Here is a 22,559-nt window from a genome sequence, read left to right on the forward strand (position 1 = left end):
TCCTGTCGCTCCTGAACTTCGCTGCACTGTGACTGCAGACCCTACTCGATGACAGCCTCCAAACTCTGCCACTGCTGCCGAGCCCACGCGGTGGTAAACGCCTCTCAAGGGGACGGGTCAGCCCGGGAGAGCGTGCACAGCGCCCTGGAATGTGGCATGCAGAGCGGGCACAGGCAACGGCCGAGCCAAGCCCTGCACCCCTGTCATCACAAGGGCCCTCTGTCTGCCGAGGTCGCCTCCCGTCCTGGCAAGAGAGCGCACTGCGCGGCGGAAGCACAAAGCGGCTCTCTCTGCCCCTCTTCCCACGAAAGAGAACAAGAGGAACACATCCTCTCTGGCTGAATTTTTTTATAAACCAAGGTGCCCAGGGGGTGATTCTGACTATGTTCTGGGTAATTTACATGGATTTATATGCTTCACTATTCTTTTTGGGAGGTGATTAATTACTATGGCAACTACTGCATCACAGGACATCCATGCTTACTCAGGAGCACTGTGAGAATGTGGACATTCTTTGACAGAGTGATGGTTACGAGTAAATGGGAAGGCCAAGGGCAGTGGCACTTGCCTGTAATCCCAGCTATTCTGAGGCTAAGGTGGGAAGATCTCAAGGTCGAGGCCACCCTGGGCTAGTCAGAGACCTCATCTCAAAAACAGAGGAGATGGGGGTCCCTGGGGTCAATACTGTTCTAAAGGTTATTCCGTACTGTAGAATATAAAACTTTAGAGTGCCTCCTAGGGCTTGCTTTCGCTGGAAGGAAACAGGAAGGTTGCCTAAGTATTGGAGATGGCTGGGCACGGTGGAGCACACCTACAGCCCCAGCCCTCTGGGAGGCTGACGCAGGAGGGCTCCAAGTTTGAGCTCAGTTGTGCAACTCAGCAGCTCAGCAAGACCTTGTCTCCAAATTTAAAATATTTTAAAGGAGCAGGGGATGTAGCTCAGTATAAAGTCCCTGTGTTCAATCCTTGGTACAAAAAAACCTAAATATGGTATGCATCGATGAATTATTATTTTGAGATACAAATATATAAAATGTATACTGCCTGATTATACGTGCATGTCTAAGACATGTTACAAGTGAAAACCGGAAGAAGTAATTAGTTATCACTAAGAAAAAGGACTTCTCCCCACCTGCCACAGATGTCAATCTGTGTCATATTCATTTCTTAAGCCTCGGGCTGAGTCCCAGTCCAGTGTTCAGCCATACAACAGCAGAAGTGGAGCAAGTTCTGGGCTTGTCCTCGGAGAGTCAGGGGTGCCAGCTAGGAAGTCTGTTATCCACCCAGGACACCCAGGAAGACTGGCGAGGAGGCTCTGGGTGCTGACGGAGCAGGGATGGTCAGTGGCCAGCACCAGCCCTCGCAGCTCTGAGACCCACCCATGGGCAGTGTCCAGGTCCCCAGAACAGGACCTGCCTCAAGGTCACGTTCGCCTGCAGCCTTTGAGGGAAAATGCTGACTGACCTCAAGCTGTCCGAGTTCTGGAGGCCTCACATGGTCCTTTGGCTTCCTGGAAATGTCACAGCATCCTCGAGACAGCCCTAAGTTAGATCAGAAAGCTAATCTTGAGAAATGGAAGGTTTGAGCAGCTTGGTATTCCCAGACCTCCGTGCCTGAAATCTGGTTTCTAGCATTTCTCGTTTTGGATTTGACTAGAGAAAAATCCATTTATCTAGGGAGAGACCACACCACACTGGAAAGGTGCTCTTCGTTGCCAGCTTCGTGGTACAGTGCAATGAGTTAAATTACAGACTCTAAAGCAGAACTTTATGAATTCAAATCTCAGCTCTACCAATAGTTAAACTTTGTATATCTTGGTTTTCTTCCCTGTGAAATAAAAACGGTAATAGTCTTAAAAACTGTCTTCATCTGTCCCTGCTATGGTAACAGAATAGCTCAGATTGGGTAATTTATAAACAAAAAGAATTTTTCCTCACAGTTCTGAGGGCTGGGAAGTCCCAGATGAAGGCTGGGAGACTCCTCACAGAGGGGAAGTAAGGGACCAGTGTGCTGTTCCCGCACACAGCAGGAGAGGTGGGAGGACCAGGCAGCCCTCTCAGGCACCTCAGAGGGCAGAGCCCTCTGATCACGGCCGGTTCCCAGTGCCTTCACCACGGGGCTTCCGCTCCAGCATCAGCTCTGGAGACACCAACATTCAGGGCCCAGAAACGCATGAGGCACCAGCACCGAAAACAGTGAGGAGTGAGGCATTTTCCCACCTTGATCTGGAGCCGCCTCCTAATCTAGTGTTCCCCAAAACCTGGGAGCAATAACTAGCAGCTATCTGGCTGCAGCAGGTCCTTGACACTGCAAGAAGAAAGGCTGGAGGTACTTCCTGTGCAGGTACTTCCTGTGCTCCTGCCATCTCCAAGGCTCCAGAGGAGCCTGGCCACACTTCCCCACCTGCCCTTCTCACCCAGTAAATTACATCTACACACAAAGTGAAACCCTAGGGGTGACCTGAGCACATTTAGAATGTAACGGTTATCAACTTTCATGCCAGGAAGAGACCAAACCACAAGAGAATGAACAAGACAGCCACAAGTCTCCCATGAGCTTAGTGAGAAACAGGCCAAGTTTGCAGTGAGAATCCACCATGCAAACAGAAGAACATCTTTGGGGGTCACCAAGACCACCAGCTGTGGCTCATTGCAGACATAGGCCCTTAGAGAACCACCACCTGGACACAGGAGTCTGGGGCTTGCCTTTGGAACAGCTTTCTTCTTCAGACTTTTTTACTCTTGCAATGCAAGAAAGAATAGACCCAAGTTCTGATATATCAGAGAGGCACGATTATCAGCCTAACTAAATCAGAGCCTTGCTGAGTTCAAACAGGGCCCGGTAACCTTCTGCTGTCAAAATCAACCCAACAACGACAATAATTATCATAGCTAATGTTTTCTGAATACAGACAGACAGACAGATGACAGGCCAAGTGCTGACAATCTTCCCTCCTGACATCTCCCTGGGGTGACACGAGAGCCTTCCCCACTGGATTTGTAGTAAAGAGTTTAGAGATTAAAAGGGCAAACAGTAAAGGGCTCGCATCTGGGCAGTCTGAACCAGAACCAGAACCAGGGCCCTTCACCCTGCTCTGTGTACGCCCTTCAGAAAATTCAGAGAACCCCTGGGAGACACAATGGATTATTCTACTCCTTAATGACTCAGATTCATTCACTTGGTCAAAACACTGCCCTAGCGCCCACGTGACAGAAATCTGTGCCAGAAACCGCAGGGCATTCATTAGTAAGGGAACCTCGACCGGGCCCTCCCACCCCACCTTGATAGCCCACAGTCCAGCAGGAAGAGAAGACTGAGACCCAAACAACAGTTTCACGGCAATCTGAGATCAGCAACTGGAACTGACAAAGCCATACGAGCATCAGTTTGAACTGTTCCCTTCCCAGAGACAGCTTTTGCTGTTTAGGCACCTACTGGGAAACTAACTATGCAGCAAAGAGGTCTGCCTGGGTCCTGCGCTTTGAATCTGAGGAATGAACTTAAAAGTCCTTATTTAAATTCTAAGTAGTGCAGGACTTTCCTTTCAAACAGCCCAAGGGGCTGCAAACAATATTCCCACCACACGGCTGCAGGGTGCTGCTGAACCCTGGGAGGATGCCAACCTGTCCCACCTAGCTCAGTCCCAGGAGGTAAGCACTGGGGAGTCCTCCCCAAGGTGTCCCGGGGAACCACCGCGGGGGGCATGGACAGGAGCCCCACACTGCGCCACCATGCTCCCTGCCACGAGCCTTCCAGACCGGCAGACCGAGCCCCAGTGGTGCCCTCCCGGACCGAGGAATGAGACCAGCAACAGCGCACAAGGCCAGCAAAGCCAGGGCCCTCTTGCAGAGCTGCAATAGGCCATGGAAGGGCACGGTGGAGTCCTATGGTGAGACCTGCTTCCCACAGAGAGGGGCTATTTGCAGGGCACACTGAGAGGAAATGAGTAGAGCCCAGAAGAGTCCCTGCAGAACCCTTTTAGTCTTTGCATCCCGTTACTCTGGCCTTCCTAAGACGTGAGACGTCCTTCACAAGCTCGCTCAGCCCCACTCGGGCCAGTGTGATGGTGAATCTTGAGTGTGTACTTGACTGGACTGGGCCAGCAGATGAGTAAGCCTGCTTCTGGGTGTGTCTGTGGGGGTTTCCAGAGACGAGTGGCACAGACACCAGCAAACTGAGGGGAAGCCCCGGCCTGACTAGGGGTAGACACATCCAACAGGCTTGCAGCCAGATGGAATGAGAGGGCCAGGAGGAGGAAGTCAGCCTGCACTTGAAAAGCCCCATGCTGCCTGGGCCACCCGTGAGTCTTTTGCTGCTGCCATTGCTGGAGACCTCAGACTCCAGCTTCATCCTCTCCACACAGACTGACACCAGGGACTGCAGGGAGGCCCGGGCTGTCAGCCGCACTGCACTGCACTGTTGATCCCACTGCTCTGTGGCTTCTGGCTTCAGGACTGAGCAGATCCAGGGTGTCTGGCTCTCTGGCACACAGAAGACCTCCATGGGCTCCCCAGCCCCCATCTGGAAAGCCGGTCTCGTCAATTCCCTGTCATAATGTCCCATACCCTGATTATGAGAACCTCACCACCACCTGGGGTTTCCACCAGCGGAAACGCAGGGGCACAAACTAATATCTGCTCCAGGAATGCTACCGAAGAGTGTGGGTTTGGGACTAAGAAGGCCAAGCCCTAGTCATGCTGCGCAGGATCTGTGTGACTTTGGGCAACCCAGCAGAGCTCTGTGGCCCAGTATTTTCATCTTTAAGGCGGAGGTCCGAGAGGATTACACAAAACATGTCAAGCCCTTCGCAGAGTCGCTGACTGCTAAGTGGTGACACCAGGCACCCAGGAGCTGATGTCACTATCACCAGGGGCATTGCTGTGGTCAGTAATCCTCTGGCCAAGCAGCAGTTGAGATGTCGATACGAAGGTGTTTACTAGATGGCTAACACTTGCAGTTAGGCAGGCCACCTTCCGAACACAGGTGGATGTTGTCCAGCCAGTGTGAGGCCTTGGGAGCCCAAACTGAAGCGCTGAGCTTTCCCAAAGAATCAGAATCCAGCCCAAGCCTGGAGCAGGGGAACCCTGGCTGAGCGTCTGGCGGGCTGGCCTGGCGCACCAGGCTCAGACTTACCAACCCCCACAATTACATGAGCCAATTCCCAGAGACACAGCTCTCGCTCTGCGTCTGTATGTGCACAGATACATGGTGCTTAAAGGATATGTTCTACATGAAGCACACACAGGCCAATCCTAGGGGTTCTGCTTCTCTGGAGAAGCCAGACCGATGCCACCGTGCTGCCTGCCAGCTGTCCCCACACCGGTCACTAGGCCAGCCACAAGCGCAGCCTCCCAGAGCTGGCTGAAGAAGGCACTGGGCTCTTGGAGAGGCTTCTGCAGCCGCTCCTAGAGAAGCAAGAAATGCCGGCTGCCTTCCTCAGAGCTTCAAGTCTGGGATTTCACAGTGGAACTACGAACATGAAGCAAGCTAGCACCTATGGCTTCACTTTCTCAAGCGCCAGGATAATCTAACTTTTGGTTAGAAATGACCTTAGGGCATGATGACGTCCACTCTGCATTTCTGAACTGTTTGCCTAAAGACCCATTTCCAAGGCATTAAGTTTCAGTGTTTTCCCTAATTGATCCAGAGGGGATTTGCTTGTTTTTAGAAATGCACAAAGAAAACTGATTGGTCCTTCCCTAAGTAAGAGGTATTGGCAGCAAAAATTATAAGCCCAGGCTCAGGGTATAGAAACTGATGTGGGCAGAGGAAGCTGAAAGCAACGCATTATCACCGATGATGTGGAGCAACTTCCTGCATGTTCAGCAGGGAGCAGTGTCGTCTCCTGGCTTCTGCCTCTTCCAGCACGCTGTGAGTGGCATTTCTCCGTTCACTCTTATTTATTGCCGTTTACTATGGGGCCAGGTTCTGTGCTAAGCACTTCACATATTCTCTCTTGATTACTTTTTCCCACAATCCCTCTTTTCCTCAGAAAACACTCACAAGGCAGCGTGTTTGCGAAATGGAAGAGATGGAAGTTACAGTTTAGGGATGGACTGGAAGTAGAAGGGAACCCTGGCAACTGTCTCAAAAGCTGCAACATCTGCCACCTAAAAATAGCGGCTCACAGAGCCCAAGGAAAGAATCTGCTCCTCTCTTTCAAACTCCGCCTTGAGAAATCTATTGCCATGAATCAGTTCATCAGCTATTGATTAGCTCCTCTCATTAGCTTCCCTAACGGCTGCAGCAGAACATACAAGCCTGCTTCACAGGCATCAAATGGAAGGACCCCTCCTCAGCAGAAATTCTGACCCCAGAACGTGAAGCCTGGCGGAAGCACTTCTATCCCTTCATCATCCATTCCTTCACTTTTCAGCCAACATTTGGTGACTGTGATACCAACCATCTGGCAAGCACTGTTCTACAGGACTGAAAGGAGGCAGGAAAGACATCGGCACCCTAGGAGAGTCCACACCTCTTCTCTCCTCAGGCTTCCAGGTCTCTCTGTGACAGAGCTCACTGTGGAGAAGTCACATCTTTCTGCAGACACTGCTCCTTCCCCACTGTCTCAGCTACTTTTCTCGTTGCTGAGACAAAGTATCCAACACTCACAGTTAAAAGAGAAAAAGGTTACTTAGTGCACAGTTTGTAGAGGCTTCAGTCCATAATGGGCTGGGTCCGAGGCAGGGAGGCGAGGCAGAGGGCAGCAAAGCAACACGGGGCTAACATGTCCTAGGTACGGTGCCAAGAACCCCAGGGACAGCACCGTACGTATCTAACTCTGCTCCACGGCCCTGCAAGGCGGGGGCTCGTACTGCTGCTTCGCAGGTGGTGGGATGAAAGCTTAGAGTTTAGGTACCACGCCCCAGGTCCCAAGGCGGTACCCTAAGTGCCATCAAACATGACCACCATCAACTCTGATTCCTCTCCTCCCTCTCTCTCTCTCTCTCTCTCTGTAATCACAGATCAAAACCCACACTTTCCGGAAGGAGAGGTCAGAGGGCATCATGAGTCTCTGCTCGGCCTGTCACTGTCTCCTTACTGGGTTCTGGGCAAAGAGCCCAGCTGCACTCAGATTCACCGCCGACACGGGAGGCAGCGGGCACGTGGGACCTAGCCATGTTGGCCCTCTTTGCGGACATAGCCACACTTCTACCAGTCCAAGGGCCCCTTCCACCCTTCCGGGAACCACCCAGACTGCAGCAGACCAGCCCTGCCCTCCCTTGGCAGAAGGGTCTAGACTGAGAAATGAACGGACTCAAAGAAGGCCACGAGTCTCAGTTAACAGTGAAAGATGTGTTTTGGTGAGGGTGCTTCCAGCTGCAAGTTAAATGGATCCATCTCGGCTTAATGAGACACCGATGACCCATATAATGAAAGTCCGGTGGTAGGGCAAGCTGCAAGCATGTGGTACTTACCTCTGCACGCTCCTGCCCTCAGCATCATGACATCTCGAGGTTGGGTCCTGTCATGGTCATAAGGCGGCTGTCTGTAGCAGCCAGCAGCAAAATGACCGTCCCCTTTATAAAATCTAGCGAGGGAACAGGCCTCACGTGGTAAGCCCCTCTCTTCAGTCTGACGAGACGAACCTGAGACCCTGTCCACCCCAAGGCCAACAGCCGTGTCCAGGCCTGCAGTCCGGGGGGAGGCCATGAACTAACTGGTCTGTATTAACCAGCTGAGGGAAAGTGGGTGCCCGGGATCAAAGAACCAATGGGAAATCGTAAAGAACAAAACATCCAATGCCAATGGCAGGGGAAAGAGCACACTTATTTCCACCCAACACAATTGCTTTTCTCCCTCTGAGTGGCCCTGCCATGCCACAGGTGAATGTGTCAATGTGAGTATGGGGTTGTGTTTCTTCTTGCTGCTGCCAGCTGCTCTTCAACTTAATCTTGTGCAGACACACCGATGCTGAGTCAGTGTCTCCCACTTAGAGGCTTCTGCACACAGCTGCTGTGGAAAGCCCCTCACTCAGTCCCGCCCAGAGGAGTACAGATGACACCACGAGCCCCAGCCGAGGGACTTCTCTGCTCTTCCTCACGCAGGGAGATCTGCGGTAATGTTACTGAGCAAGCTCCCAGCACACCGCCCCAGATAAGGTGCCCGCTTCAGGGCTGTGGCCAAGACTCCAGGGAGGAAACCTTAGCGTCCCGCAGCCCTCAACACTCCCCTGCTCCCCTGGGGGTCACATCTGTGTTTCTGGGTCAGGAATGGAAAGCCGACACGGTTAACTGGCACCTTGAAAAGTACGCATGCCAATTTCCAATCCATCCCAGTACAGAAAACTTGTCAAGTCAAACTGAGCCCGCCTTTGCCAGGTCTGCCTAAATATCCTAAGACGTGAAATTGGCTGGAGCTCCAAGAAGCCTCTTTACCCCTTTTCTGTTCTATCTCCAGCACTAGGCTGGAACCCAGGACCTTGCACATGGGAGGCAAGTGCTGTAGCACTGAGCTATAGCCCCAGCCCAGGATTTGAACTTCTGAACTTTTTCTGCAGGGCCTCCAGGACATAAATGCATTAAATGGCCGGGCTATGGGACAGCACATGAAAAAGATGACATGTGTGCTTTGGAAATAAACTTCATTTGATTTTTCAAAAGGTCTTTGGGCTATTGTCATGTATAGTCAGACCTTAAGAAATAGAACTTAGGAACCGTGTATTTCAGATAACTTGTCCAGTTCTCCTAGATGTCACATAGATACATTTCCAGTATCTACTGACCAAATGGCTGTGAAAGCCCAGTGAGATAATGCCTGACCAAGGTGGACCTGTTTCACACACAGCGGAGCTGCTCTCGGTGTCTTCCCACAGGTCCTCCTCTAGCCCACAGTGCTTAGCACTCTCTCTAGCACGACTTCCTCCCTGGTAAACACACGGCCAGACCTGCCCTATGTCCAGTGCCCTATGTCCCAAAAATGCCTTCAAGAAATGCTGCCATTCTTCCCTGTGACTGAGTTCAGCTCTTAAAGAAAAGTAATCTAATTGGTTAGGGAAGTGAGTGGTTGGAGTAAGATGTCCTCCCGAGCGGGAATCCAGTCCTCTATGCATTTGCACTTCCTAGCCACACTCAAGACTACTACACTTCCCCTAAAGTGGATATGCAAAGGATATCCACGTAATTTTGCTTAATTTTCACAAAGCGATGCATATAAAGAAGAAATTTAACTCAAATCAACTTCTAAGAGGTAGGAGTTGTTGAGGAAGGTCTTTGTGCACAAGAGCAAGACATGGTGCTCCTCTTCCCGTTTCCTTTCACCAAACCGTCTGGGCGCCTAAGGGCCCTCCTAGCCTTCCTTCCCAGACACCACTCGTGGGACATCACTCATGTATCCAGCAAGTGCCATCTCCCCCAATCCCCTTTGAGGTAAAGTATTGTGCTGTGGAAACTTCTTTTCAAAATACATTTTAGATTCTGTCCTTTTGCCTGTTTGTCCAATAGCAACTCAAAAAGAAGAAAATCCTCAGATTCCTAAATCCAATGAACTGTGACAAAGAAAACTAGCAGATGATAATCTGGCTAAGAAATCTTTTGCTGCTGTTGTCTTAATTACCAACCTACAGCCTAACAAGAGCACAAAACCAGTGCATGGATTCTTTCTCCCTGCGGGTCCATTTGCGTGCATACACTGCATGACCATTTTTTTCTCTGACAAACTGGTACCCAGGGAACAACCTGGTACCCAGGGAACAACCTGATACCCTGGGTATATGTGCTCTATGTGATGCTTTTCTTCCGCCATTCTGGAAGGCATTTTCTCAGTCTGCAATTAAGTTTGGGACCCAGAAGTAATAATCAGGGTCTCTTCACACTGGACACAACTGGATCCATCCATCAGCAACAGAGCTGCAAATAATCAACTTTCTCAAGCCAGTGCAAGGACGAACTCACCACTTGTACCTCTTTGGGCTTGAGGGGAGCAGAGTTCCCTAGGGAAGGTCAACCCCAAAACCATGTATCACATGGGGGCAGGAAATAAATGAGAAATAGCAAAAAAAAAAGCAGAAAAAGAAGAATGTTGCCTGAAAAGCACTAAAATCACACTACCTGGTAGTGTAAGAAGAGGTAAGACAGTAGAACTTTAAAGACAAGCACCACACTCACTGTCAGCTGGAATTGAAACATTAGAATAAAACCATACCTGACTCGGGAGTGGATTACACGGTGGCTGATTGTAGGTGTGTTCACACTTCCAGACACAGCTAGTGTGCAGGTAATTCCATGCCATATATTTCTATTTTCTTAGTTTATGCCAATTCAATGCAGTATCAAAGTAGAAATAAAACACATGAAAAATAAAGCATTCTTCTTTAACCACCTCTGAGCTCCAGCCATCAACAAATAAGGAAGACAAAAATGCCCAATGGAAAACTATCTGCTGCTTGTCAGTCTGAGAAAGAGAGAACTTGTGTGTGTGTGTGTGTGTGTGTGTGTGTGAGAGAGAGAGAGAGAGAGAGAGAGAGAGAGAGAGAGAGAGAGACAGAGAGTGTAAGAGAGGAAGCAACAGAGCAACACAGATAGATGGAGAGACAATGACGCATTACAAATAACACTTGCTGTGGCTTGTGTCCTGATGTCCCCTGAAGCCTCATTCAGTCATAGGTGGGCTCTCCAGAGGTGCTGGATCTAGAGTGTGGTGCTGGGATTAGGGGAGTGATGCCGGGATTCACTCTCACTCTCGGTGCCGTGCTAGGATCAAGGTGCCCACCCTGGTGGGAGTGCTACCACCCTGAGGGCGGGTCGCCTGGGTGAATGGAAGGGACAAAGGGCTCTGTGGTCACTCGTCACCTGCTGCTCCTTCACTGCTTCCTGCTTTGCTGCCCGGTTTCTCCTCTGTGATGCTCTCTGCCAGGCCACCCTGCTGACTACAGACTGAACATCTACAAACTGAGCTACAATAACACTTTCCTCCTTTAGCTCTGAGTGTCAGGTACTTTGACTCAGCAATGAGAAAAGTAACTAAGACAACACCTGTTATACATGTGGGAAATCATGTAACATGGGGTATACATGATATTTATAAATCCTCTCAGTGATTCAAAACAGGAAAGGAAAGGCAAAGAAAGGAAAGGCCCAGGCACTCTGGGCTGGCCATCTCCATCAGGCATGATCAGGAGCTCAGGTTTCAAGACCTGGGGAGGAGACCAGAGCAGCGTGGGGGTGGCAGCATGCGCTGAGCCTTGCCTTCTCTCCTGCCTTGTCCCACGGGTCCCCTGACCCTGCAAAGGGAGCTGCTGGGCGGCTGCTGAATGAAGCAACCCAGTCGCAGCCTTGCCGTGGGGATGGCTTTGCCGTGTGCCACGCACCTTGCTAACACTGGCTCTGCCCGGCTGACTAGCTCCTTTCAGGCAGGGCAGGGTGGGGCTGCTCCCCCCAGGGGACACTGCAGTCCTCGGCCCCTCCCACCAGGCCGTCCCCAGCCCCTTGAGGCCTGGCTCTGAGGGCTCTGAGGGCGCAGTGTTTGGCCCATAGCAAGGTAGAGGGACACAGCCCCCAGGCGGCTTCACAAAGGGCCCCACTGATCCACATCCGGGCCTTCGTTAGCACATTAAAGCTGCTCTCAGCTGCTCTGTCCACGCTCAGCCCCTATGCAGCCTTTCAGGCCCTCTGCAGAGCCACAAACCCTTTCCTGAAGCCAGCACCCTCCTCAGTCCCAGGCCCACCAAGCCCAGCACTGTCAGGCGTGGGCCTGACGCCAGGAGTCCTCCTGGGAGGGGCTGTCCTTAAAACAAAGTGAAATGCATCCAGGGAAAGAAAAAGCGAGCTGGGAGGGAGGGAAGGAGATGCGACGCTGGGGGAGCAGACAGTGCCCCTCACAGGCACTGGGCTTCAGCCCAGGCTCTGACAGGCTCTTGAGGCATGGGACACAGCAGGGACCCGGTGACCACACGGGCCCCACTGCATGCAGAGGATGCAGGCCCGCAGCCTCGGGGACAGTGCAAAGCCACAAAATGCAGCTTCTCCTTGTGACGCTGTGACCAGGATAACACCTGCACGGTGCCTGGCTGCCTTCAGAGCCCTCTCCCAAACGTTACCTCAGTTACCACCCCGAACATCCCTGGGAGAGGCTGTGGCGATGGAGCTGGCTTCCCCAGGAGCACAGCGAAGCCCCACGTCCTCCCTGCCCCAGACACCACAGGGCTCCCTCCAGGGAACCGTGCTGACGCGCATCTCTCAGTGCCTCTTCCGCCCCATGCCCAGAGACAACCAGGCCCCGAGTCCTCTGGGTGGCTTGCCCTGGACTGTCCCTTCCCCCGGAAGCCACTTTAGCCTGCCCAGCCCTGCCCGAGGCCCAGTCTGAGCAGCAGTGGCTTCTTCCCACGCAACACACCACGCTCCTGGGTGTTTCACTCTCACCGCCCGCAGCACTGCTGTCTGCCGCCCCAAACTCCTGCTCCCTGGCCCCGAGCACCTCGCTCTCCCTATGTCTGCTCCGGCTGGGTCCTCGCATCTGTGTGCTCCACTGACTCCCCAGGACCCCTCTGCTCCTCTACACTTGGCCTGCAGGCTCTCTGCTCGGCACCCACGACGCCAACCCCAAGTGCAAGCTCCGAGCCCTCCCCAGAATCCGGGCCCTGGCGTCTCCACCACAGCCTCTAACTGACCTTGCAGAAAGGAAGCTCTGCACTTACCCAAACCTGTCCCTCCCAGTCTTCTGTCTTAGAAAACGGCGCCATCCCCGGCCAACTTCGAGCCAACCGCTGGGAACTGCTCCAATTCTTCCTCGGATCCCGCGGCCCAGGCACTTAGCTCCAGAGCAATCGCTCGGCCTCCACTGCTTCTCTCCGTGTCCCCTGCCACTGCAGGCCGCTCGCCTCTCACCAGGATCCCCAGCCCCTAGGGCCGCTGGCTTGCACAGCAGCACCGTGGCTGCCCCACTGTCCCGCAGTCCCGCAGTCCCAGGAAGCCTGGGACGCCTGCTCCCTGCCTGGGCCTGGATGAGGGCGGCTTCCTCCGGTCACTCTGAGCACAGCTCTAAGGCCACCTCTTCTGAGCGCCACGGTAAAGGTCACAGTCCCTCGGTCACTTCACCCCACCCAGTTCTCCACATGCACAGCACGAGAACCATCGGGTCCCTTCCCACGAGGCTGTTTATCGCCTCTCGCCCCTCCACACAGTGCGCACCCTGCCCTGCTCCCTGCGGTACCTCGACACGCAGTCTGCGCCTTCCCCTGGCCCCGTGACTTGGTTGAGGGGCTGAGTGACGCCTGCCCCGCGCTCCTCGGAACCCAAGGTGAGTGACGACACCAGTGCAGCCAGTGTCTGCCCCCAGCGCCCATGACCCGCCTTCCTCTCTGGCAGACCCAGGTCTGCTGCCCAGTACTTGTGCCCAGGAGGGGCACTGTCCATGTGCAATGCACCCCGCAGCCTGGGCCTGCCCTGTTTTCCCTCCTTCCAGTGGTCTCCGGCCTGGTACCTCACAGCCCCCAGGGCAAGGGCTCAGCTGCACTCCGGGCTGTGGTCGAGGTCCTGATGGCACCGCACCCGCCCCGTGTGACCACTGCTTCCCATCTTGCTCCCAAGGCCCCTGGGGAAATGGACTCAAGGAGAAGAAGTCTGGTCACGGCTGCAGACCACGGTGCCCTGGCTCTGTGGCTGCTGGGGCTGTGTCCCGTCCCCTCAGTGGGGACGGGATGGAGAGGGGTGGGGTGGGACCGGGATCTGCCCAGGGCCCCAGACCAGACTTCCCGAGGACTGGGACCAGGACGTTGGCACTGAGGGACGTGGGCGGCACTGCAAACCCCTCCATCCTACGCCATTGTGCTGGCGTGCAAAGCCAGGACCAGCACCAGCCGGCGCCCCTTCCCCGGGGCCCACCTGCGAGTCCACTCGGCACCGCCCCTGCTTGCATGTCCAGCTGGGACCTGTGCTTCTGGAACATTCCCACATAAATACTAGTTGTCTTCCCATTCGCCCGAAACAATGCTTGTATAAAATACCATAAAAATCAATTATAAGAAAAATGAAGTGGCAGGAAACAAAAGCCAGATACAAGACACGGTTTTTAAGCAGTAAAGCAAGATGCGCGGTGCTCCGGGAGAGGCTGCAGACGTCTCTAAGCGCACGGCCTTCGTCGCTGCTCTCCTCCGGTGGGGTCACGTCACCTCGGGCTGGCTCGGGTCCCCAACACCCTCGGAACAGACGGGCGGAGCCTCCTGGCCACCCAGCACCAGGCCCTCCACCGCACTGTGCAGCCCCTTCCCTGCAGCGTGTTCTCAGCAACCTCAGGACCAGGACCAGAGGCCTCAAACGCCCCGGGTCTTCCCGGCATTGTCTCCTCTTCTCCCCAGCTCTGGCTCACTCCCCTGCACCACTGCTTCCTTCCTTCCCTTCGGCCCCTTCCCAGCCCCTGCAGAGTCAGCCCAGAACTCAGGTTCCTGCCCATCCTGAGTCTCTGATCCAGCTGCTTCTCACCGGTAGCCGGGATGCTAACTGAGCAGGAGGTCTAGCTGCTGGGGCTGCTGTCCCCAGGCCCTATCCCAGTCCCACTGCCTCTTTCGCAGCCCCCCTACGATCTCTCACTTCCCAGCACCTGCTCTCCCTGCACTGCGGCCTCACAAAAGCACTGAGCTGGGTGACCACATCAATTTGTTTCTCCACCTAGAAAAGAATCATACCACCTTTTGTTATGAGGAGAATAACAGAATGTAGACTTTTATAATAAACTTCTTTGTGTCAGATTCATAATGAGCCGCTGTCATTTCCTTACCTTCACTCAAACACCCATTATGTTCTACCCGTCATCCAGCAACATCTCCAGTCCTTCCAACTGCTCACCTCACGGTCTCCGTGTGTTCAGTCTCTCCTGTCCGCAGCTCGCTCACCGTGGGCCCAAGCCCCACAGCGTGGCCTAAGTGCTGTCAGTGCGCAAAAGCTTTCCGAAAACTCTCCTCACCTGAGTGAGATGGCGCTGCCCCTGAGAGGTTCACTAGGGAGAGCAGGATGGGTTCAAATCTGTTCTTTGTCTTCTATCACTTAAATTCGAGGAGCATTAAGGGCTGGTCCTTGTTTTTGTTCTCTAAGTCCTACATGAAAGAAGTTGATTGTATCCAGCAAGAAAGGTCGCTGCCCGTGGCTGGCTGGTCCATCAAATGCGCCCAGCGGAGACCAGCAGTGGGCACAGGGTGAAGGTGGCCAGGCCTGAGAGGGCCGGGGAGGGGGGGGCTGCCTTAGGCCAGTGCTCTGCGCTTCCTCAAGGCCAAGGGCGATTACACTTTGTAGCGTAGCCCTGTCACTCTAAATCTGGATATAATTCGTGTGATTTGCTTTTACAAATCTACTAAATGCTTATTCAGTTGTAGTAGTCTGTCTAATTAATTTGTTTAAAATGGAGTGCAGTAAGAATTGGCGACTTGTAGTCTCAGAACTTGCAAGATGTCACGGTGTTTTTTCACAATCGTCAACAAATCACATGAGTAAATATTCCCAGGGAAAATTTAGGATTTAAATTCAATAGAAAATGGTATTTTAAAAAATTGTATATGGAAACAAATTACATCCCTATGTCTACTGACTGAGATGTGACATTTTTCTAAGAAAACGTTTTCTAAGACATATTTATTTTTATTGTTCCCCTTGACGTTTCCTCTGAAATTTCTTTTCAACTCCTGTACATTCAAGTAGTCCTTATATAAGGCCAAAATGTCAGAACAAGAGATTTAATATGGATTGCATATTAAACAGCTTATTTACATGATTCTGGTGTAGACATCCAGAAGCATTCAGCTAGGTGTTATGCAGAATAATTCAGAGTATGGGTTACAACACTTGGTTCTAAACAGCAATACACAGTGCTGGCTTTGGCAGCACATATACTAAATAGCAATACACATGCTAGGTTGCCCAGTTAAACACTGAGGTCATTCAGCCCAAGAATAACGTTTTGTTGCATATGTGCCTTCCGCAGTAGTGCTCAGCTCACAGTAACTGCTTCAGAATAAATTCCTACTTGGCCACACTACAGTCAAGAAATACACCAAATACTTATGGTTTTTCCCATATGTCTACTGAAGTTTGACTTCCTAACCATACTTTTCTAAATGTACACTCCAGAAGCAATGTGTTTGAGCAATGTATAGTAAATGTCTATTGGCCTGAACCCAAACAAGCAAAAACTCTAAACTAAAACCTGGTGTGGTACTTTCACATTCTGCATTCTACTTTTATGAGAAATAACAACTAAATAATAAGTCATCTTGCATTAAGTAACTTTAGAACCATATGGGCAGCCAGCTCAATTTCCTGTACTGTCTACATCTACAGAAGCATAGAGTAAAAATAGAAGCTACTGTGATGCCCGAAGGTGCTGAAGAATTTTGAGAAGGTAAAAGGTCAAAGAAAAAGTACACAAAACATGTCTATTTGCTATACATTAACTACCTGGAAATGCATCATCTTTATCCAAGGTAAACCAAATATTCTTTAATATGAATATTCATTTCTCCAAGCCCCATGCACAAATACAAGTCCTAGATGATCTTTTATTTCACTTTTGTAATTTTGTTCTTGGAGTAAAAAAATAAATGTACCCTTCAGACATCCTTTATTTACTACTGATGCTGGAAATGTCTGTTTCTAGTCACACTACCCAGTTCCATTTGGAATGTTTTGTATCAATTATCCTCATTAGCAGATGATCTTCCTCTTTTCATTCTGACATCTGCTAGGGGGAGCAGCCTGGGGAGAAACCTATCAATTTCTTCAAAGGCGCCTTCTCCTTTGCTAACAAGGAACCATCCGAAGGGCAACAGGACTTCACGGGATGACCTAGTGCCTCCTTAGGCACAGCTCCACTTGCTGGCATGGTCCACAATGTTCTGCCCATCTTAGCAATGACTCAGAAAGGCTACGCAGGCACACTGACATGGTAACTTTCTTCCTTGGTAACTTTGCCACCTGGACATCAATTTTATGTAGGCTTCTCCTGTGCATCATCCTTAATGCTCCTTGATTTACAACTCAAAAAAGTTTTAGGAATTCAAAAATTAACAAATCTAAATTGAAGTGGAAGTGCATTCCCAATCAAATGAATGCATGACTGAGGGCCAGCAGGAGTTCCGGTGTAATGGTAAAACACCCTTACTGCAGGACTCAGATGAACAGAAAGCCCTTTCCAACAGAAGACAGGGCAATATATGTCTCTCCGGGGAAAAACTAATAAAAACTAGAAATTCCTGGTTATTTTTGTAAAGAAATGAAAATGATATTCAAGTGGGAAAAGATAAACAAAAAAGAACACATATGCAAAACACAAAATGAGGTATAACTCACTCTTCAAAAACAGAACTTTTATTAACTAATTTTCGAGAAGAGCCTTCCAGCCCTTTACTGTACAGATCAGTATCTGCTCCTCCGTGTTTAAAGAAATGTGCTCGATCAGCAGTTTCTGCGTGAGGCTCATCAACTGCGGTCCATGAAGTATTTTCTTTTGTTCTACCCAGCTTGCCTATGGCAGGGTAATAAATACTATTCCACTCTAAAAAAGAAGGGAAGAACAGTTTGCCAAAATATTTTCCTTGTCTGAATCAGTGCATTATTTCACATCTTTGCAAATCAACCTCTTGCACTTCTTGCATTGCACTGCCAAAACAACTAGGAGCGAAACAGGGGAAAGAATATTATCACACACCGCATTCACTGGTTAACAGAAAAGTCATCTAGTGCCTCCTCTCCTACCAAGCCTTGCACGCCAATGGATCCCAGTCTGAGCGTCTCACCGAGAGGGAGCAGAGCATCAGGGATGTGTCCCCCTGCCAGGCCACGCAGCAGTGCAGCTGCAGTCGTTAGGGGTGAGGATATGGGCTCTCCCAAGGAAACAGCACAGCGCAGAGGTGAGGCTGACTTTATTAAGTTAACACTTGACTTCACGCTGAGCTCTTAGAAAGCAAGTATCTTCAATTGATCATCACTTGGTTTTTCTCTCTCTATCACTGTCCATAGGTAGACAGGACACCAGTACCATGTGTTTGCCTTGCTGCCTCTGGGTTGGCAGGTGGCTGTGACCCAAGGCCGACAGCTCGCCACCAGGTCTGCCTGCTCAGCCTGACATCCTGGTCCCACAGCGCCATCCTGACTCCAGTGCTGCCCTCTGGCCCAAAAGGAGCAAGAGCTCAGTTCAGGGCAGCGCCCTGTCCACTGGCGGAGAGACCACCCCTTGCTCGAAGCCTGGAAGTCACCAGGTGTCCGCGTTCATGCCCAACACTGGGCAGGTATTTTTACATTGGTTCCCAGCTTTCAGATTTGGAACTACTTTCTTCTAGGAACCAAGGTGCTGCATGCCAGGGTGGTAGATACAAGGAAACTAAAGACAAGGGTACAGGTCATGCAAGGGAAAGCTGAAGAAGTATGAAGGCAGGAAGAGGGGAAAAGAGGAAACAAAATGTGAGCAGAGCTGGAGTTTCTGAACAAGGGACAAACACGCAAGGAGGCCCCAGGGGCCTGCCTCGCGGACACTGCTGCCCAGGCCAGCACGCCACAGGGTTCACGCCAGAGGTGTGCACGTCCCCACAGGGCTTCTCCCACCTGCTCTCTCCATGCATTTGCTGAAACTCATTCACAGGGCAGCCACCACTCATGCTGTCTCATGGCTTGCAGCAAAACCAAGCTCATAGCAGGCTAAAGAAAGTATTTCAAAAAGACTTAAAATGTGCCCTGATTGTTCTCAGTCTTCTTAGTAAAGATCTTCTTCTCTCTCAAGAGAAATATTTTCTTCTGTCCTTCAAGGATAATGAAAAGCTACTCACCCAACACAAAATAGGATTTTGAAAATTCTGAAGAACTTTGAAAAACATAAATGATAATATTTTAGTGTAAGTCTGAAGGCTGTAATCCTGAGGTCCCTTCCATGCACGCAGCTGGGATGCAATGTCAGCAACCCCACCTGTGTCTGAACCTCTCCCTGTGCCTGGGGAAGAGTACAGCTCAGGCCACACATCGGGAAGGTTTAGTCAAACACAGGCCCTACCAGGATGCACCACCAGGCCTCGCTGACTTCATGGCCAACAGGAATAAGCGTAAGTGAAAAGATGTAGAGCTTCCATTTTTCCAAGTGTTTCCTTCAGGATTATCCAATTCTCAAGACCAGAGCAGGGGAGATAAGGCAGTTCTTACTAAACTAAACGTATTTCACAAATGAAGACTCCAAGGCCCAAGAATATATGGCTGTGCCGCAGCCACATGGCTGTTTAGGGACAAAGAAACGATGTCCACACCGGGCCCCTCAGGCCTACCTCAGCGACCTGCCACCCTGGGCCCTCAGACTCATCATACCACACGTCACACATCAAGAGATACCTGCCCCGAGTCCAACAGCTTATCAATAAAGACCAGCGAACCAGTTTTCCACCCTAATGAGAAAATTAATAATTAAAAACATATTCTGCTCAAAATTTTAAATTGCAGTGCCAAGGCAGTTGCGATTCACAAAACTACGGGTATTATAAAGAACAGGAAACCCACATCCACCATCCTGACTTATCCAACTCATTGTCTTTAGGATGCAGTCGCTTTGGGATGTGTCCTTCTAAGGCACACATGACAGGGAAGACGGGCTTTCTTCCCCAGCTCAAGCCTCAGTTCGTGCATTCCTGTTTGATGGCAATGGAAGCATCCACAAGCGTCCATTCCCAAGTTACTGGGCACGCTGAGTCTGCACGGGGTCTGCAATGCCTCGGGGTCCACACAATTAGGCTCCACTCCCAAAGGAGGGTGTTTCCCAGGCTCCTGCTGCTGTCCGCACCCTGCGCTCTGGGCACTGCTCGCAGCCCCAGGGTCCCTGTGGATTTCTCGCAGGAGCCTCCGCCACCCACGACTCCACTCGGACGGCGCCACTGCCTCAGGGAAGCCCGCACCCTGGGGCTCCGAGGGAGTCCCTCGTCTGGGGTCAAGTTGCCCGTGCGGGCGGAGGCGGAGGCACAGGGCGGGACCCCGCTCCCGCTCCCGATCCCGATCCCGGGATCCACATCCTCGCCCCTCTGCCCCACCGATCCACTGCGATCCACTGCGCAGACCCAGCCGTGGAGGCGCCGGCGACGCCCGGCCTGGGCAGCTCGGAGACGGTGCGGTATGGCCGACTCGGACACCCGCGTCCCTGCGCCCCTGCGCCCCTGCACCCGGAAAGCTTGCATCCTGGCCCTGGCCCCTTCCCCACGCTGGGCGGTCTGAGCGGCGGGAGCTGGCCACCGCGGCCGCCCGCATCCGCGAGCCCCGCAGCCCCCGCCCGCGCTGGGCCGAACGCGGAGCTGGTGCGAGGGGTCGCGATGGCGCGGACCCTCCCGAGCCTCCCAGCCGCATCCCCGGCCCGCTCACCTGCTGAGTGCCCTGCGCAGCCGCTGGCGCACCCCGGCGCGCGGGGACGCGGACAGGCCGCGCTCGGCCGGCAGCGGCTCGATCGTGGTCACCACGGGGCCCGGCGCGGCGGGCGGCTCGGGCGGCGACATCGCGGCACTCACTGCGCGGCCGGACGCATGGTCGCCTCCGGGTGGGGGCGGGGCGGCACGGACGGCTCCCGCGGTCCCTCGGTTGGTCGCTCGCTCGCGCGGCTCCTCCTCGCCCTGCGCTCCCGGCCCGGCTGCGCCCGCCAGGCGGTGGTGGTGGCGGCGGCGGCGGAGGAGGAGGAGCCCGGCCCCGCCTTCCTCTCCAGGCGCCGTCCCCGTCCCCAGAGTCGGACCCGGAGCGAACCGAGCGGGCGGGGACCGGAGAGGGGGTGCGCGCCTCCGCTGGGGGGCGCTGCGGAGCCGAGCCCAAGGCTGAGCCTGACCGAGCGCCCCGAGCCAGGTCTGGATGAGCCTGGGGAGCGGGGGACCTGCGCTCCGCTCTGCCAGGGGGCGCTGCGGAGATCGCGGCCCCGACCCCTCAGTCCTGATCCACGTCCCCGAACCCTGACCGGGAATGAACCTGACGGCGGGCAGGGGTTGCTGGGAGGATTCCGCCCCGACCCGGGTCTCCGTCCGGGCACCCACCCCGGCAGGGCTCGGGTCCGGGGTCGCAGGCGGCTGAGCACGGGCTCCCTCCGGGGCTGCGCTGCGGGGACCCTCGCTCCGGCAGGTGACCCGGACACCACACCTGTACCGTGGCGCGGCCGGGACCAAGGAGGACGGACCGCCGCTCGCCGAGGGGAAACGCAGGCCACCGCTCTCCGGGCCAGGCACTTGCGCTGGGGCAGCAGGGCAAGCAGGTCCGTGCCCGGCGCGAGGACACTTCTCACGGGGACCCCATGCCGGCCTGGACACCGAGAGACCGCTTCTCTCGCAGCCCGGCTGCTTGTGCCTTCGACCCGGGATGAGACCCAGGGGTTCAGTACCCGCCGCGGGAGGGCCCGGGGGCTCCGGGGTCCTCCGTCCGCGGAAAGAGGCCTGGACCTGGCAGGGCCACACCTATGCCGAGGGAAGCCCACTGCCCGGTAGGTCTATCTTACTGAGATCTAAAATGTTGCCACTTCCCTGCAGAACAAAGGGGCAAACAACGGCTCCGAGCGGGTTTAACAGGTACATTTGTTCACACAAACGCATGCAGGTACCACCGCTGGCTCCAAGTGCTCTGGAAAACAGCAAATAAGAACTCCTGGTCACAGGACTCGCGGAAGGAGGAGGTGTGGGGCAGCAAATAACATCCCGAGAAGGCACCAAATCTCAATGGAGAGGCAAGAGTGAAGTGGCAGAGAAGCACGAGATTCCTTGCTTGGTTAACCAGGAAGGTCAACAAGTTCTCTTTTTAACAGGAAAAATCAGGTGAAGGGGCAGCCACAAACCCTGGCTACTGCCCGAAATGTCCCTAAATTCCTCTTCTACAAATGTATTCCCAAATTAGAACATTTCATTTTCATAACCAACACGATGTCCCATTCTTTCTAAAAGACCTCTCATGCTGGAATTTTCCCAGCCGGGATGTCCACAGGATACGCTGAAGAGCTGTACTCAGACAGAGGCTCTTCACCTTGTCACCCTAAAACTCCACGAGACAGCCTGCCCTCGGGCGACCAAGTACAGATGGAGCAGGCCGGCTTCGCTCAACCTGGCTCTTGGCCACCTCTGAGGCCTGCCTGGAGTGGGCCTTGCTCAGAGCCCTGGTCCTTCACACTCACCTTCCTCCTCTGAGGGTTTTGTCACCACTCCATGCTGTGTCTGCGTTTCAGTGTCTGCATTGTATCTGGCCATCTCTCTAGAGAGAATACTGAATCCAAATGATCTAAATCTGCCCTGAGTCAGGCAGGGAGGAAGCAGAGATGGAGAATTTCACTCTTGCTGGTAAGAAAAGACCTCAGAGCACCTCAAGCATATGCTTTACTCATCCATATGCAGGAGGTGCAGCATCAGATCCCCTTCTTCCTCCACTGTTCCACACTCATCTTCCAAGTGCTGATTGGACTCCAGAGACAAGCAGGAGGGGTCCAGATTGCAGAGATAACCCGAGCTGGTCCGACACGGAGTCAAACAGCAGAGTGCAGGGAGGCCTGTTTCCCCCCTTCCTGCTCTGAGTCTTGTCTCCTTGGCCCAAATCCGTCCTCCATGACCTCTTATCCAAAGGAGGAGAACAAAGACAAAGGTTGAGGATGTGCAT

The 22,559-nt window shown here is 53.0% G+C and overlaps 1 protein-coding gene across 4 annotated transcripts in view; it reads right to left on the reverse strand.

The window, feature by feature from the left end:
- Positions 1-20,542, reverse strand: part of Slc35f1 (solute carrier family 35 member F1) — a 310,829-nt gene extending 290,287 nt beyond the window's left edge. For 2 of the 4 annotated variants that reach the window (XM_087190200.1, XM_021240624.2), the window contains exon 1: positions 20,310-20,541. In XM_087190200.1, the coding sequence (XP_087046326.1) occupies positions 20,310-20,440 (131 nt within the window). In that variant the 5' untranslated portion in view covers positions 20,441-20,541. Of the gene's footprint in view, positions 1-20,309 lie in introns of all 4 variants that reach the window. The other 2 variants (XM_004860187.4, XM_021240623.2) reach the window with 2 other exon arrangements.
- Positions 20,543-22,559: the final 2,017 nt, after the last annotated feature.

This window comes from Heterocephalus glaber, unplaced genomic scaffold, assembly GCF_053883595.1.
Source record: "Heterocephalus glaber isolate CG9 unplaced genomic scaffold, H.glaber_assembly_v1.0 deba00001550, whole genome shotgun sequence".
Lineage (NCBI taxonomy): Eukaryota > Metazoa > Chordata > Mammalia > Rodentia > Bathyergidae > Heterocephalus > Heterocephalus glaber.